We start from the raw sequence: 15,776 nt of genomic DNA, 5'->3' as shown, positions 1-15,776 counted from the left end.
AGAGAGAGGAAAACCACAACATCACCTCAGAGGCCTCTTGCTTGCCTGGGCAGGGAGAGGGAAGCGTACCTTCAGAGGGGACACACCAAGCAAGAGGCTGAGCCGGTGTGACCAGCTCACGGACCCGCCAGCGAGCCGGTGGCTGTGCACCCTGGTGCGGGGTCAGGGCACGTGTCTCTGGTGCCGCATGGTGCACGTCTACAGTGGATGAAGTCTGCTGCCCCAGATCTTCCTCTCCAGCCCAAGCACATTGCTAGAATAACTATCTTACAACCCTAGGGAGCAAATGGCGCTCCTTTGTGCCCAGCTCCTGCAGCCCCTCTGTGGATTTTGCTCAGGGCTGCATCTAAAGCTTGCAGAGGCATGCAATGAATCCAGTCCCCACACTGGGGTGCAAAGCTCTATTCATTTGTGAATATCAAAGAAAAACGGTTTCAGCCATCAAAAATAATGTTGCCAAGGCTATGCTACTGCCTGCATTTCCAAATGTTAGCACTTATAGATGATATAGGCTCTCCAAAAATAAAGTTTTTCTCTTGGAGGAGCAGCAGCTTATGGGCGTAATTGGTGTTTGTATTTCCATTACATGGGTGTCGGATGTAACAGAGGTGCAGAGTGCACCAACAGTTAGAAATGCAGCTCTAGATCCTATGTTTGTTCACACGTGTCCCCCCTCTCACATTTGGAAAACCAAGCAGGTTCATTCATCTGTAATTTAAATTATATTCTGCTCACTCCCAGTTCCTGATTATTTGTTGCTCAAGCTGTTTTGTCAGGATCTGATTGACCTAAATGTAGCCTTAGCACAAGATCAGAGGCTGAATGAGGCCCAGGTCTCGATTCCTTTCTGACTGTTTAGGAAGATGGCTGGAATGGGTAGATCTGAGAAGAATAATTTGATTTGATGAGAAAAAAACTACATAAATATCACAAAAAGAAAGCTGCTTTCAGCACTGCCACACATTAGCCTAAAAGAACAGGAAGCATTAGATACAGCAAAAAGCATCTTACCATAAGTAAAGTAAGCAACTTCAGGGGGAAGGGTGACATTATTGAGGTCATCATCTTGAACGTACTGATCTACGTACTGTTGTGCTTCGGTCGCTTTGAGAAAAGCCATGAACCTGGCGGTGAACGATGCCACGAAGATGGACAGCATCCCAAAGTCCAGCAGGTTCCAGAGATGCATGACATATTCGCGTGGACCCTCTTCCCAGATCTCCTTGCACTCTGACCATATCATGCCTGCGGAAAGGACAGAGCATGTTTAACGGGCGAACACAGAAGGTGCTTTTTGTATTCAGACAGACCTGTTTCCTGGCTAACAGTGGCTTCTAGGCTGAAGCAAAAAACTCTTCAGTTAAACTGAATTTCTTGAGAATGGTTCGTGTCGTCTTTTTTTTAAAATTACTAAAAACTTTAAGCTTATATGTCGTTTTGTGCGTATGAGGTAGAAATTTCAAAATTTCACTATGTGAGTCAATGGTAAAGTAGATTTCTGGTGATGTCAGAGAAAGTACGGTTCAGAAATACTGGACATTAGAAAATCCTACTGCTGACCTATTTGGAAAAAATGTTGATTTCCTCTCTTGTCCCCAAAATCTCCTCGCTAAACTGTGCCACTGAAAATGGTATTGCTTGCTCTGCTGATGTTTTCCTCTTTCCCTAAAATGGTGGGTGGGCCCATTTTGAGAATGGAAACAGATCTTTGCGAGAGAAAATCTGATCCAGGAGTAAATACAGTACGATTAGAGAAAAGGTAAGACAGAAGTTCTTCCCTTGCAGTACTTTTCATAAAGTTTTATGTATTAAGTAATAATGAATTTCCATACATTAAAGTCCGATCTACCGCTTTGAAAACACTGAGTTTAGCCTGAATTTAGGATCTTTCTGACAATAGACTTACAGGTTCATGTTCTACTGGGGAGTGCTGGAGAGGACAGGTGAATTCAATGGACAAACTGGAGCCAAGAGCTCAGGTCAGAATCACCAACTTGCTCAACTTTCAATCACAGCAGGGCTCCAGGGCCAAAATCTTACTTCTGAATAGCTAAAATATTGGAATATTTAACCCACTGATAAATATTTCCTGCACTCTACCCAATCCTGTTTCCATAGCAGCAGCAAAATTCATGTTTAAATTGATTAAAGCAGGAGCAGTGCCTGCCAATTTCCATGTGGCCTCCTGCAACCTTGTCCTTCTTGTGAACTCTTCTTCATCCTCTTTGCTGGAAGCTCTCGTGGTGCGGCATGTAAATGCATTTGCTTGGCTACTTGAGAGACTCCTGGAAGAACATGGTGTCCCAAGAGGTGCAGTTGAAGGCTGGGTTATAGGGAAGGAAACAAGTCAGTGTGAATCTAGCCGGAGGGTGGAGGAATAAAGAGCTGCTGCTGTCAGTCCTTGTGCATGGGGAAGGATTTGAGAGCAAAAGGAAAGCTAAGCTATCAATACCACCATCAGCCAAGGCACAGCTAGCCTGTGACCTCCATAGCCCTGGAATCTCTGGGCAGGTCCTTGGAAGCGTACCCTGATATAGGTTATGCCCAGTATAGATCTGTCTTGGGAGAGAGCCTGAGGTCTGCTGAGTGCTGAGCAGAGCCAGAGGGAGGGCAGGAGAGGAACCTCTCAGCTCTTCTCCTCGAGTCCACAGGTGCTTGGCTGAGTAAAAGCAGGAACTTCATCCCAAGCCGTCATTCACCATGAGTAAGTTTTACTGATAAATAGCCTAAAGGAGAAGGTGGAAGAATTGGTTTCTCAGGAACTGTCCCAGAGCAAGGATGAAATATTAAAGAAACATTTCTAGCTTAAAAAAAGTATCCCAGAAGTGACAGATAGGAGACATTAGCCCTACACATTACGGATGCATGTCGTATAAAGGTACTAAAGCACTTCAGGAAATATCACGCGCATGATAATATTGCCCACCAAAGCACTTGTTCACTGATGCACAGAAATGTCTTTTCTGGTTTAAATATTAACTCTCCCATCCAAATTTGTTTCTAATCTTGGTCACTTAATATACCTAAGTCACAGATTAATGAAGTAAAAAATGTCTAAAACCGAGTAGACCGACTAAAATTAGAATCACTCCATGAGAGTATCACACTATCGGCCTATAATTTACATCGTTCTTTTTGCCAACTGTGTGGCAATCATTTTTTACCCATGCATAAGGAAGAATGTCTATTCAGGACAAGTAGAAAAGTTACAGTAATTATTCAGTCAGTTCTGCTGGGTAATTGTGTATACATTGTGAGAGAGTAATTCAAAGCTTCTCCTTAAGTAAAAATACTGAGAAGAGAAAAAGCAGCTAAATTCAGGGGATGGGACATAAGACGGGGTGTAAGAAATAAGGGAAGGCAGCTAGGCAAAGCAGATTTGCCAGGATGTGATTACTTTTCAATACGGTGTTTCTGAGGCCCCCAATGGTTCTGGGAGAGGTCGTTTCCCTGAGTTTGATGCACAGAGAGGTGGAATATGAGCAGCTTCTGCTCTCCGGCTTCTGCATGTCTCTTGTGCCTGTTCTCCCACAGCGGGGATAATCAGAAATGTCACTTTGACAGGCATTTCTGGTTTCAGCAGGGGAAGGAGAGTCAAGCTACAAGCACAGCCCGTCTGGAAGAAGAATGGAAGTGTGCAAGAAGTGCTGTTCACCACCTGTGCACAAAAAGGAACAGTTTGTCAGATTTTTGTATCCACTGGCCTGGTACATAAATCACGAGCAGCTGATGTTGCAGAGCTGCCTTTGAGCTTTCCTGGATCTGCCAAAGGCTGTTGGATTAAGAGAGAGAGTTGTGCTCTGATTGCGTCTACCCAGAGCTTAACTGCTACCTCGGCTGCTTTTGCAGTGGGGATTTTTGCTCTCTAAATGAAACCTCCCTGCTTGCAGTGCACACTTTTGTCCATATTGCTCATGAGGAAAATCCCAGCCTTCCTCACTTGAAGGCAAGAGATGGGAAGACCTGGCCACAGGGGGAGAGGTAGCCAAGGCATAAAATAAGCCACAGATGCGTGAGCCAAAATTGCCGTGCCCCACGTACGAAGGGGCAAGTTTTCCTCTCAGAGCATCGTGGTATTTCTCTGCACTAACAGGTTTATAATCTGCAGCCTTTGAATGCTCATGAATAACAAAGAGGAGTGAGACGAAAAATGTGTTCTCCCACCTAAAATGCTATCTGGCTGTTCATGGCGATATTAAATGGGCTACTAACGCTACCTGGCTGATCCACAGCCAGGTGCTCTACAGCCATTTCAGAGGTGCAGGCTAATGGAAAGTAAAGCCTCTGTTATGGATTTTTGGAGCAGGATGAAGTGCTTGCCTGGCTGAAAGTCATTGCTTCTGCTCGGTTTGCTCCATTACTTGCCTGCATTACAAATAGTTGGGAGCAGGAGATGGCAATGGTATCTTTTTGCATAATTGCAGTCTGAAATTCTCCTACTGGTAGTTTTCGCTTAAAATATATACACATGGATCAATTTTCATATCTCCAGCAAGATTAATTGCAGGGACTGCTATCACAGGTTGTGCTCACTTGTGGCCGCACTATGCTATGCTAATGTATCACATTATCCTTGAATAATGCATCATAATTTTATGGTTGACAGCCAGATAACTCAGACAGCCAATTTTCTCCCCAAAAAAGAACCAAGATCAGGGACTTGTAAACTAATTTCTGAAAAATGGTCTGCTATGGTTGGAACAAATAATGTGTCATCAGCATTCATCACTGCTGCCACAGTATGAAGGAGAAAAGAGAACAGAAACAGAAGGAAGGGATTTACAAGCTAAGAATAAATAAAATTACACTTTTTGATTGTACTACAAATCGAAATGTAGGTAGCACACCTACACTGTTGAGTCTGAGGATGGCAACTGCAGGTGTTGCCGAGTAGGATTAAACATAGCTATGTATATTTAGTACACAAGAGTTAGATTTATTATACTTAAACATATACTTACTGTCTACTTACATTTGCCTCTTTGGAAAAGCATGTCTTGGCAACTTTACCTGTGATATTTATTTATAGCATTTACTTTTATTTAGTTATATTTCCACTTACATATACATATTTATAATATCTATAAGATTTTTGCGCCAAAAGGCTGGGCAGTCTGCCACCCTTAGTGCTTTTACAGTCCTTAAAGTTCAGGGTCACATATGGGACTCAACAAGTGCGCAAGCCCCCATGCCAGCTGTCTGCAGGCCACGTGCACCAAATTTTCACCTTAGTATTGCTGAAACATTATCTGAAGCTTTATGTAGGCAGACAGGTAAAATGGCCAGAGAAGATTGTCAGTGCTGATGTAGGCAGTCATTAGAAAATCTCATTATATTTAGAAGTCTGTACAATGAATCACCTTTCTTCTCCCAGAAAAGTGAAAACCTTTGCTTTAAATGAAAAGTTTTCTTCTTCATCTCTCAGGAACTCACCAGGCTGACAGATACCTACTGCCTATAAGAAAAGAATATCTAGTCTAAAATCTAATCATCTCATCCAACTGCTTTAATATAATTTTTAAAATATATCTTACAGACTTACTCTATGCAGTCTGGCATCTATTCAGTATTTTCTAGCCTAATATCCTGTATGGGATTCTGGTTATTGCAGGGACAGGGAACAAAGAAATGGTGGCCAGGAAGTCATCAGACAGAGCAGTCCTATCCTATTTTTCAGGGGGGGTTAATGCCATCAGTACTTATGGAACAGTGGAATTATTTGCTGCGAGAAAAGAATCAAAATCATGGTGGTGAGTAAAAATAGATACAGAAGAGGTAGACAAAGATTCTGCAGAGTTGATAAGTTCAATTTCCCAATAAATCCTTCTGAGCTTGTTTAGATTAGTGGTTCAAGGTAGCTGACCTGCCAGGAATAAATTATGCCTACAAGAAAAGTAATACATCTGAATTTGCCTAAAACTCCCTGGAAGTTTAGCTTGTGCACGTGACATACTTTTACACTTGAGGGGTTCATCCACATAAATCCCTACTTTATAATTGTTGGATAACTTAATTTCTTCTAAAAGATTTGAGTGCTGTGCTGTCCTCTCACCAGTAACAATTTCATACTATGAATTTCATAAAATCCAACTCTTATCTACCTAGCAGTTTTCATCAGTAGATCTCAGAGTACATTACAAAAAAGTAAATAACAATATACCCATTTTGCAGATGAAGAAACTGAGGTTCAGTGAAATATAATAGGATCTCATTGCAGGGTAATAAAACAGGCTGGTGGTCACCCATGTCCCAATGGACACACTTCTTTCTGCTCACTTTAGATGGAGCAATGTCCTACAGTGAAGCTATAGGTTTCTATGACTATATTACCTTCTTTAAGAAGCAATGATTAAACCAACAGAGGCAAACAGACAACATCTATAGCATTCACCATAGAAAGTGGAAAATCAGGAAAGTGAGAATTTGCTAAGCGTCATTCACTATTTTCAAAAGCAGTCACCAAGATCTTCTTCGATCCTGTTTTAATTAAAATACTGCCATCAACCTCTAATTTAGGCTCATGGTGGGTTTTTTTGTTTTTTTGGGGGTGGGTTTTTTTGTTTGGTTTGGGTTTTTTTTCCTTTGTCTTGTCACTGTTTATCATGCTATTCCTAGTCATGTTGAATTTCCCTGGAGGACTGGTAGACATTCTGGTTTTGCTTACCCAATACCCACTTCATGATCAGCAATTCTGTCCATGAGAACTGAGTTGTTTTTACTCTAAATATTTGTTTTGGATGATCCGTGATGGTCTCGTTGGGGAGATTTTTTACTCCTTCAAACCGATCTGAAGCATTCACTACTAACAGTCCAAGGAAGATTGTGAAAGAAACCGCATGTGCCACAAACTTCATGAAAGGACTTCGGAGGGTCCGTCCCAACTGCAATGAAACATACACAAGACATAAGATTTTTTTTCCCTTATCCACCTCCTGGAAGTTTTTTCCTATAAAACTTTTAACCATTTGCCCAAGGTGAAAAGGATTCAGAAATGAATTATAGATCACGAACTAAATGGGCTTTAGATTTGTTCAAGTTGTTCTTTGCTATTGCTAGACATTATGCATTACAGTTCAAATTATGTCCTTTGGATGATTTTCTATGCATGGCAGTATCTTATATTGCTCCTTTATACCCACATATAATCTCTAATTGTCTTGGCTGTATGGTAAGTGGAAAATGAAGACACAGGACATTTATATGAGAGGCATGTTTGTGTGTATACATGTCATATGAATGTACTCATGTGTGTCAATATAAATCCTAATGATGGGCCCACTTCTCAACCTTACATCATTGTTATATATTTGAATCTTATATTAACGCTGAATTCTTGGTTCATTAACGACGTGTAGGAAATAGCCTTCCGTTTAAAGATTCTTTAGTAATGCTTTTAATATGCTTTGGTATGATAGTCTTCTCTCATAATTACTACAAAAGCTGGAGATTCACTCCCCAGAACACAAGGATTTATTTCAAGACATTAAGCCAAGAATCAGATCAGCAGATCTCTTCACTATAGCTAATATTTGTTCCAGTCTTCTTGAAAAGCTTTCTTTGTTAATTAATTTAAATAACACTCTTTTCATTTTACATTTTCTGTGATCTAAGAAAACATTACTCCAGAAAGATTTCAGAGTAAAAGCATTTTTAGGAGCACAAGGACCGATGCCTGTGGTTTTGGCCAGAATAGACAGCAATGGAAGTGCCGTCCTGTATGTGCCCTTTCCAAAACCCCCTCAAAGCAAATGGGATTTTTTTTGCAGTATATTACTCATTGATTCATTTCCCTTGATAACAAAGTATCCTCAAAATTTTCTTAATATCTACTGACTTGATCATAAAACTTCATAGGAAATATGAAAAAGGACTGAAAAAGGAAATTCCTTGTTTTCTTACTTATCTCCAATAGCAGCTTTGTTCAAAGGAGCCCGGGTCTCTGGTGATTGCAGAGCAGGAAATATTTTAAAAGCAGGGCTCTTTAGGTTTAGCAGAAATTTAAAGGAAGCCTTATGATTCCGGTTCTTATTTCTTTTTCTTCTCTGAATTTTTAAAATGTCAAATAAATCTTCTATGAAGTTGACAGAATAGTAAATCCTATTGGAAAATTTGCCTGTTTCTAAATACCAGAAAGACTTTCCAATAAAGAAAAAGAAAAAAATCTACTCCATCCCAGAGCCCTTATTAACATGCTTGCTTTTTTCTGAGGTCAATAAGGATGTGTTTAAGTGGGTAGGTATTGCACTGAATCAAACCCCAAGTTTCTTTAATCTTGTCTAGGAATGTTATGGCAGATGTAGGAGTAAATGAAGTGTGTTAAAACCAATCCTAACACTTGTGATGCTGGTTCACTCCTCTGCTGTAAACCTTGGCGTAGTGTTAGTTCTCAACAGCTTTTTGTGGCTGGTGTTGGGTAGATTTACACTTTATAGCAGAACTTGTATTTCCAGTACAGAGCTGATGGGGTGACGGGTTATGTTTGAATAATGTCCCATACAGTAGTAATCTCAGATGTTTTCCTCATATGACCTGTCTTGGAGAGCTCAAATTGCAAGAGTAAAGTGGGACAACAACTACAGGCATATGGGGCCTTACCAACAAAGTTTTAAGAAAGTGCATTTGCAACCTGTGCAAGACTTATTTCTACCCTGAATTCACTAAAAGAGAAAAAGCACTGTCTATTGAACCATGAATTCTCTCCAAATAATTAGACTTTTTCGGCTGTCTATAGAAACTTAAAAAGAAGAGACCTGAGTTTAAAGTAGCACAGCCTTGGTTATCAGAGAAATAATCCTGTGTATTACAGAACCAAATGAATTCTGTGGGTAATTTCACTTAGTTCTCTACTGATTTAACAAAAGTCTGCATTTAGTCAGTGTTACATCAGCATTTTATCCCCTTTATTACTGTGGAAAGCTTACGATTTTTTTCTTGAGCTGATGCTTCTCATGTCTTCTCAGAAAACTGATTTTTAGCTAAGAGCTACAGGAGGTGAAAGTATTGACTAGAATATTCTGTATAAAGTCAATGAAGTGTCAGTTCCTCCAGTCAGGCTAATGCTTTATGACAATAAGATATATTTTTCAAGCAACATGATACAGTTAAACTCAAGGTGTGTATTTACTTGGATGTATCAATTTCTCAATTACTTTTAAAAATCAAAATATCACCTTTCATCAAATCGGGATTGCAGGGAAGTGCCTGGCTTTCACTGTTAAGACAGAAACACTGACAGGGTGTGAATACAAAGGTTCATTCTTAAGAGAACAGCTCATTTCATGACTTAGTATCCTATATGTATTATAGGAAAATAATGAAGCATGCAGTCATGTCAAAATGAAAATATTTAAAACGTGATATTGAAACAAAGTTTTCCAAATGCAAATTAATCTCTACTCCAAAAGACAGGAACAAATAAAGATAGAAACATCATAAAGAAAAAAGCCATTGCTATTTTCAGTATTATGCTCATAGCAGAAACATGAAGAATATTGTAGAAATTTTATGTAGCTTAACTGGTGAGGAAAATACCCAGAGTAAAAAGGTACAGGTATAGCTTTAGGTGGAGTGAACCATTAAATTCCAGTGCTTAAATGATGCTGACTCTGTCGCAGTGGGAGCTACAGTCCATAAATCCCCAGCGTGGCTACATGAAAGCCAGAGAACAACCCAGGCAATGAGAGCTGTGTATAAATGATCTCTGCTAGTGTGGTAATATTAGAATGTGCACTTCAACCAACCAGAGAAGAAAGAAAATACTTCTTGAAGTTCTGCAGACAGTCCAAACATTCCCGCTTGCTCTTGTCATTGTATTTTTGGGCAGCAGACTGTGCAATTTTTCCATTCTGTCTCTTATCTTCTCTTTTGATCACCAGTGAAACAAGTTTTGGACACCAACATATAAAGCAACAGTTCATTTCAGAGTCATGGCCTCCATGAGATGGATGAGTCAACACAGATATTTCAGGATAGGATGGGCTTGCACTCTGTGGGTCTTGTCAACAGTTTGTGCATCCAGAGGTGAATGAATGACTGACGCTAAAATTGGTTTTAATAAAGACAGCTCTGTGCAACTGAATGCAAAAGAAGACTTAAGAGTTCAGCTGCAAACTCCAGTTAATACTATTTACCAGATTTTCAAGGGTGGTATTTGATATGGTATATTCTAACCCTGCAGAGTTTTATTAAAGAAAAATTTCTGTTAGGGAGTAAAGGCTTGAAAACCTATTCCTTGCTAAGATATGACAGCGAAGGAATTATTTTGAGATATGAATTACTCTATTACCCTATGTGAAACTGCAGAATTTGACCAATACATCTTAAGAATGTGATACTCAGTAGTATTGGTCAGGACAGCTCCTATAAGCGGTATTCCACATTATAGAGATTTCCTTCATTTTTCTCACTGTCTTAGTCCAGAAATGAGTCCCTGACTCATGCCTGGGCATCCATGTGTCTTTTAAGACAGGTTTTATTTGATTTAAATTAAATATCTTAGCTGATTGTTACTATGGAAAAATCATTTCATTACCCAGTTGTGTAACATCAAGATTGTTTCCATGACTTAAAACCAAACAAAACACTTGTAAAATTGACCAGGACAAAACTGGGCTGCTCAGAGCATCACACGCAAATCTTCTGTTAACATCACCATCCTTTCAGCGGATAGGCCGCCTATGTAAAATTGTCTGCAATAACACTATGAGAGGATACAAGGCTCGTGCGTCAACCCTCAGCCCTTGAACCTAATAACGACGATTTTGGGTGACATACCAATTCTTGGGGAACAATGCGTTCATTATTCAGTTATTTCTATCACAGGCCCCAATCAAAAATCAAGCCTACATTGTTCTGATCAATGCAAACCCATGCATTAAAAGACAATTCCTGCTTGAAATAACTTTCAATTTGACTTTATGATAGGAGGTTACGTATAGTTTTTCACAATCCAAAGTGGGGGGAAAAGAAAGGGACATTGAAAAATGAGAACGCACGCAAGGTTTAGTGTAATGAAATCACAGTCAATGAAAAGTTAAGTCCCCCTCCCTACATTTTTTTTTAATTTTAATACACCTACCTCAAGAAATTAAAACCAAATAACTTTCTCAATAATTTCTTATTTCTGCTGTAAAACTGATTTATTTTGAATTTTTTGCCGCAGTTTTTTTCCCCTTAGCTTTTCATTTAAATTCTCCACTTATTTCTAGTCTAATTGTTCTCCCCACCTACTGCTATATTCAAATGCAATCTCTGTAATTCTAATACACCACAAATGTTGCTGTTGGCTGGTGTGCCAACTCCCAGCACATTCAACAGAAGTAAAGGAAATTAAACAGCTTCATAAATCCCTGCTAGACTGAATTCTGACATAACAGAATCAACGTGGTAATTCCACACATGAATTCCCTCTACGACCTAACCGCAACCACCCGCTACACAGCCCAGCTTTCACATGCACTTCTCTATGTGAAACTCCGGAGTCCTGTCCAGTATTCATAAAAGCTGTGGGGTTTTGTGTTGATACAAACCTTGAGAAAATGCAGTTACATTCTCAATTACCCTAAGAGAAAGTACTTTTCTTGGAGATATTTTGGAGGACACCAAGACTTAAACATGTTTTATTATCTCAGATGTTCTGGAAGACTGTTTTCAAAAGGTCTGTCTGATTGCACTAACATAAATCTTTTCAAAATGTAGTCTTTCCTTAATACCCATCCATGGATCAATAATTTCTTGGGCTTGACAAATTTAGAAAGGATTCCTCACTGGCTTTTAAAGGAAATGGAAGAAGATGCTTTCAAGACTGAATACATTACCAGCGCCAGGGGTCATTTTGATCAAATTTAAGTACCTCTGATAAGCCTCCTGCTGAAGACCTCTAACTTGTAATGGATGATGTTGCTGGCTATTGCTGAATGTGAAATGATCTTCTCCCCTGCCACCCCTTTCTTCTGTGGCAAGAGTAGTGAAAAAGCTGTTTATCACTCAGCCACGCACCTATTTATCTCCACTTGTTTGAGCAGACTCTTTCAGAATGGAAACCTCACTACAGATTTCATTCCACAAACAACTCAAGCTTTTGCCTAAGCTAATGGTTGGCTCTGGTCCTTTGACCTCTAGGTCTCGGCAAAACTCTCCTGATCCATCTGATGCTGTGAGACATAGCACAGCCATATTTAGATACACAGCAGTTTTCCAAGTTTCATCATCTTTTCCCTCAAAACCATAAAGATTGTATGATTAAGTCTAGTCTTCTCTGCAGCACTAAGCAGTCCCCTGGGGCTTGCCAGAGTTTCAGGCACAAGTGCCGTAATAATGCTCCACTAACTAAAAATACAAGATCAGAAAGAAGAAGGGAAGGGAAGAAAGGAGCCCTGAAGAAGGGAGGAAACTGTAACAAAAAGAACATAAAAGGAACAAGAGTTTAAACATAAGAGTTAACTAAAAGGGCAACAAAAATCTCCTTTAGTTATTTCCCATTTTGGTGGTTCTTCTATTCTTTCTTCACCCCACTCCCATGTTGTTATCTCCTATCCATTTCTTGTTCCTATTCTTTTCTTGTCACCCACTGTCTCACCCTCTTCCCCCACCACCCCACCTTTTTTACCTGTAAAGATGAACCTCAAACCATGCTTAATAGCTCCATTTGTGTATATCAAGCAACACCTCAAGCTTGCTCTCCTCTGGGGCAATCTTAGAGGGTAGCATGAATCACTTCCCAGCGGCGTTACAGAAAAATATGTGACTTCATTCCAGGCCCTGGATAGAAATGACCATAAAAACCATGCACCCTAATGAGTTTGTACCTTGCTGCAGGGAGCGATCCAGTAGGCTATGGCGAGGAAGGGCAGGCCAATGGAGACCCCAAAGACAGCCAAGAACTTCACAGCTATAGATTGCTGCCGTAAGCCTGAGAGATTTTCGTACCACATGGTGAGCAATTGCTGCTGGCAGTTGGGGTGAGCAACAAACTGTAAGAGAAACAGAAATAGAAGTATCAGTAGCATTGCCTGAAGAGGACGAGGTTTCAGTGAATAATCTGCTGAACTTGCCAGTGGAATAAGACAGGGCACGTCTTTTCTGTCCAACATAGCTTACGGTGTCACAAACAGAAGACTGCAAACCAGGCACCCAAAACCCCCAGGTTCTGGCAGAAAATGTTTCAGTTCTGCTTCTTGTCTTCTCTAGATAAAAGTTTTGTTAGAAGCAAACCATCTAGGCCAAGTGCCTCTGTAGGCAAGTTACCTCTTGAGGTAAGACAGTCTACACCGAGATTCAGAAAAGAAACAGAGAGGCACTTTGATGTCAAGCTGAAAAAAGCCTCTGATAACTTGCTAAAGACACAGGCCATTGAAATAGTCGCTCAACACAGCACTAATATTATGTTGTTCTATTCACTGCATACGGACCCAAAGTGAACCATTCTGCACGGTTCTCCTTCTCCTGTAAACTATAAGAGGTCTGGCTGGTATTTTGCTGCTTTAAATGCTTTATCTCAGAGTACCTTTCAAAAAATGACAGCTCATTCTTTACTCATCGGACAAAAAGACAAATTTAAAAGCAGAAGGAAAAGCTGTGGTGCTCTGGTACAGAGGGTATGTGTTTTATAGCCTGTAACTGAGATTCTTCTTGAGTTTATTCTCAGAGGAAAAAGAAAAGGCAAGCAGCAGACAACTGAAAAGGGCAGTTTCTTAATGGTAAAATTACTGCACCACTGGATCCCACGGAAGAGTTTTATAACAAAAAATTAAACTTTTTTATTTCATATTGTTCTTCAGGGTGATTGAATTTAGAATGTGACTATCTTTAATCACAAAGGAAGACAACTAAAAGGCAAAATAACTGAAAGAAAAGATGAAAAATAAATATGCTGCTAATGTAGCTGATTACATTAGCAGAACTGAGTGTTTCATTTATGAGTTTTGTGGCTGAATAAATGTTCTTAGGAGGGAAATGTAAAACCCTCCACTATTTCAAAAAGCAGAACCTTCTGGAGGTGAGGGGGAGGATGAAGGGGGCAGAGAGAGAAAGAGAGGAGGAAAGCAGAGGCTACTAGGGGGCTTCATGGCCGCTGTTGCCCCTGCCTGGCAGGGTGGACACGGACCATGTCTGGCAGCTGCCCCATTGCCCTGCTTCAGCCCTTTAAGCTGCAACCAGCTGGGGGGATTTCAGCTGTACTCGGTAGTTTTATTGGGACTGAAAAGTAGAGAAAATTCTACCTGTGCTTTCGTCTTCACTATCTATGAAACAATGACCAAATTGGGAATTTAATGGCCTCTTTTCTAGATGTTTGCATAATAACAAAATCATTACTGTGAGTTTAAATGATCGGTTCATTGCTAGTGCAGAATGAAATACAGTTGCACAGTAATTAGGATTGCTGTGGAATAGCTCATTTCCTTCTTTAACAGCACATTAGCAGCTATTTAAAATGTGCTTCTTCAGATGAATTTAGGCTTTGGGGCCTGCATTTCTTAAAAAGAAAAAAATAGAAAATAAGACTTTACCCCTTCCACTGAATAAATCAGAGTGAAGAAATTTGGTAAGTACTTTTAACCTCTGTTGTCTTTAGAATTTTTTCCTGGAAATATTAACATTTTAATATGCTTTATTTTAAGCTGCTTTCAAAAAAAGACAGCTTTCAAAAAAGATAATCTATAAATCATCAGTCCTAGTCCTTCTGAGCATTTAAAGTTAAAGGTTAAGGTGATGACAGCAGTATTGCAAGGAGGCATTTCCTAATGGCCAGTGTTTGTGTTTGTGCTAATGCTGCTAGGGCTTATTATCTTTCTATAAATGGACAGAAAGGTGAAGTAGAAGGAAGCTAGACAGAGAATTGATTCCCTTCATAAATTTTGTTTTCAGATATGATGAATTCAACAGCAATTGTAGCAACTCATGGAAAGGAAAATTACACTGGTAGATGTGTAGGCTTCTGAGATGAAGGGCCAAAGCAACAGCTCTTATAATTGTTCACTGCATTATGAGAATTGATTCACAGGAATTCAGTTGTCCTTGGCAATGAGACAGTCAAAGACTTTTGCTGGTTGACATTTCAGAGAATTCATCAGACATTTTAATCTGTTCATTTTTTCACTCTGTCTGGGAACAGCTACAATGAAAATATACAAATATAGGAAAACTGAGAAGGAATTGCCCTAAAACCCAGTTCATTGGAACAATTTATTTTGTACAAGACAATAAAGATTGGCAGCATGCCATAGAGCCTTGATGGTGTTCATCTTACTCTGATTATTACAAAAATGAGGGAAAAATAAGATCAGGATAAGAAAGATCAGAGCATGAATGAGTTTTGATCTGTTATTTGCTTACAGCAAGCAGTAAAGTTCTTCATTATGTTTGCTCCATCAGATATTAATGAAATACCCAGTGACTCTTGGACAATGCCAACCCTCTGTCTATCAAAATTTCAGAAATTGATCTTAGATCTCATCAGAGACATTACAGAGCCATTTAACTTTCATCTCTGGGAAAGGGCACTGACACCAAGTTAAAGATTACACTAATGTTTTGCTTAGTGTCATAGGCACAGAGAAGAACAGAGTATGAGACAAAAGCTTCAAGGTAGAATGCTTCAAAGTGTAATGAAAAATGGTGATATAGTATATTGAATTTCGGAGGCCTAAATGCTGCAATGCTTTTTCAAAGTTCCCATTAAATGTTATTTTCCTTTCTTCAGTACTGGAAAATGAGGCTAGGAGGCTTTTAGGGGCAAACTGTGGCTGCTCCTGTGCTGCATCCCAGAAGATAAAGGC

At 39.7% G+C, this 15,776-nt stretch overlaps 1 protein-coding gene across 1 annotated transcript in view; it reads right to left on the bottom strand.

Moving 5' to 3' along the window:
- Nucleotides 1-15,776, bottom strand: part of TRPC7 (transient receptor potential cation channel subfamily C member 7) — a 112,069-nt gene that overhangs the window by 19,276 nt on the left and 77,017 nt on the right. Inside the window, exons 4-6 of the mRNA XM_050905336.1 lie at nucleotides 12,807-12,971; nucleotides 6,665-6,881; nucleotides 1,012-1,245 (exon numbers count right to left, since the gene is read on the bottom strand). Coding sequence (XP_050761293.1) covers nucleotides 1,012-1,245; nucleotides 6,665-6,881; nucleotides 12,807-12,971 — 616 coding nt within the window. The remainder of the gene's footprint in view (nucleotides 1-1,011; nucleotides 1,246-6,664; nucleotides 6,882-12,806; nucleotides 12,972-15,776) is intronic.

Source organism: Gymnogyps californianus, chromosome 14, assembly GCF_018139145.2.
Source record: "Gymnogyps californianus isolate 813 chromosome 14, ASM1813914v2, whole genome shotgun sequence".
Classification (NCBI taxonomy): domain Eukaryota; kingdom Metazoa; phylum Chordata; class Aves; order Accipitriformes; family Cathartidae; genus Gymnogyps; species Gymnogyps californianus.
This window is presented reverse-complemented; position numbering and strand designations above follow the sequence as displayed.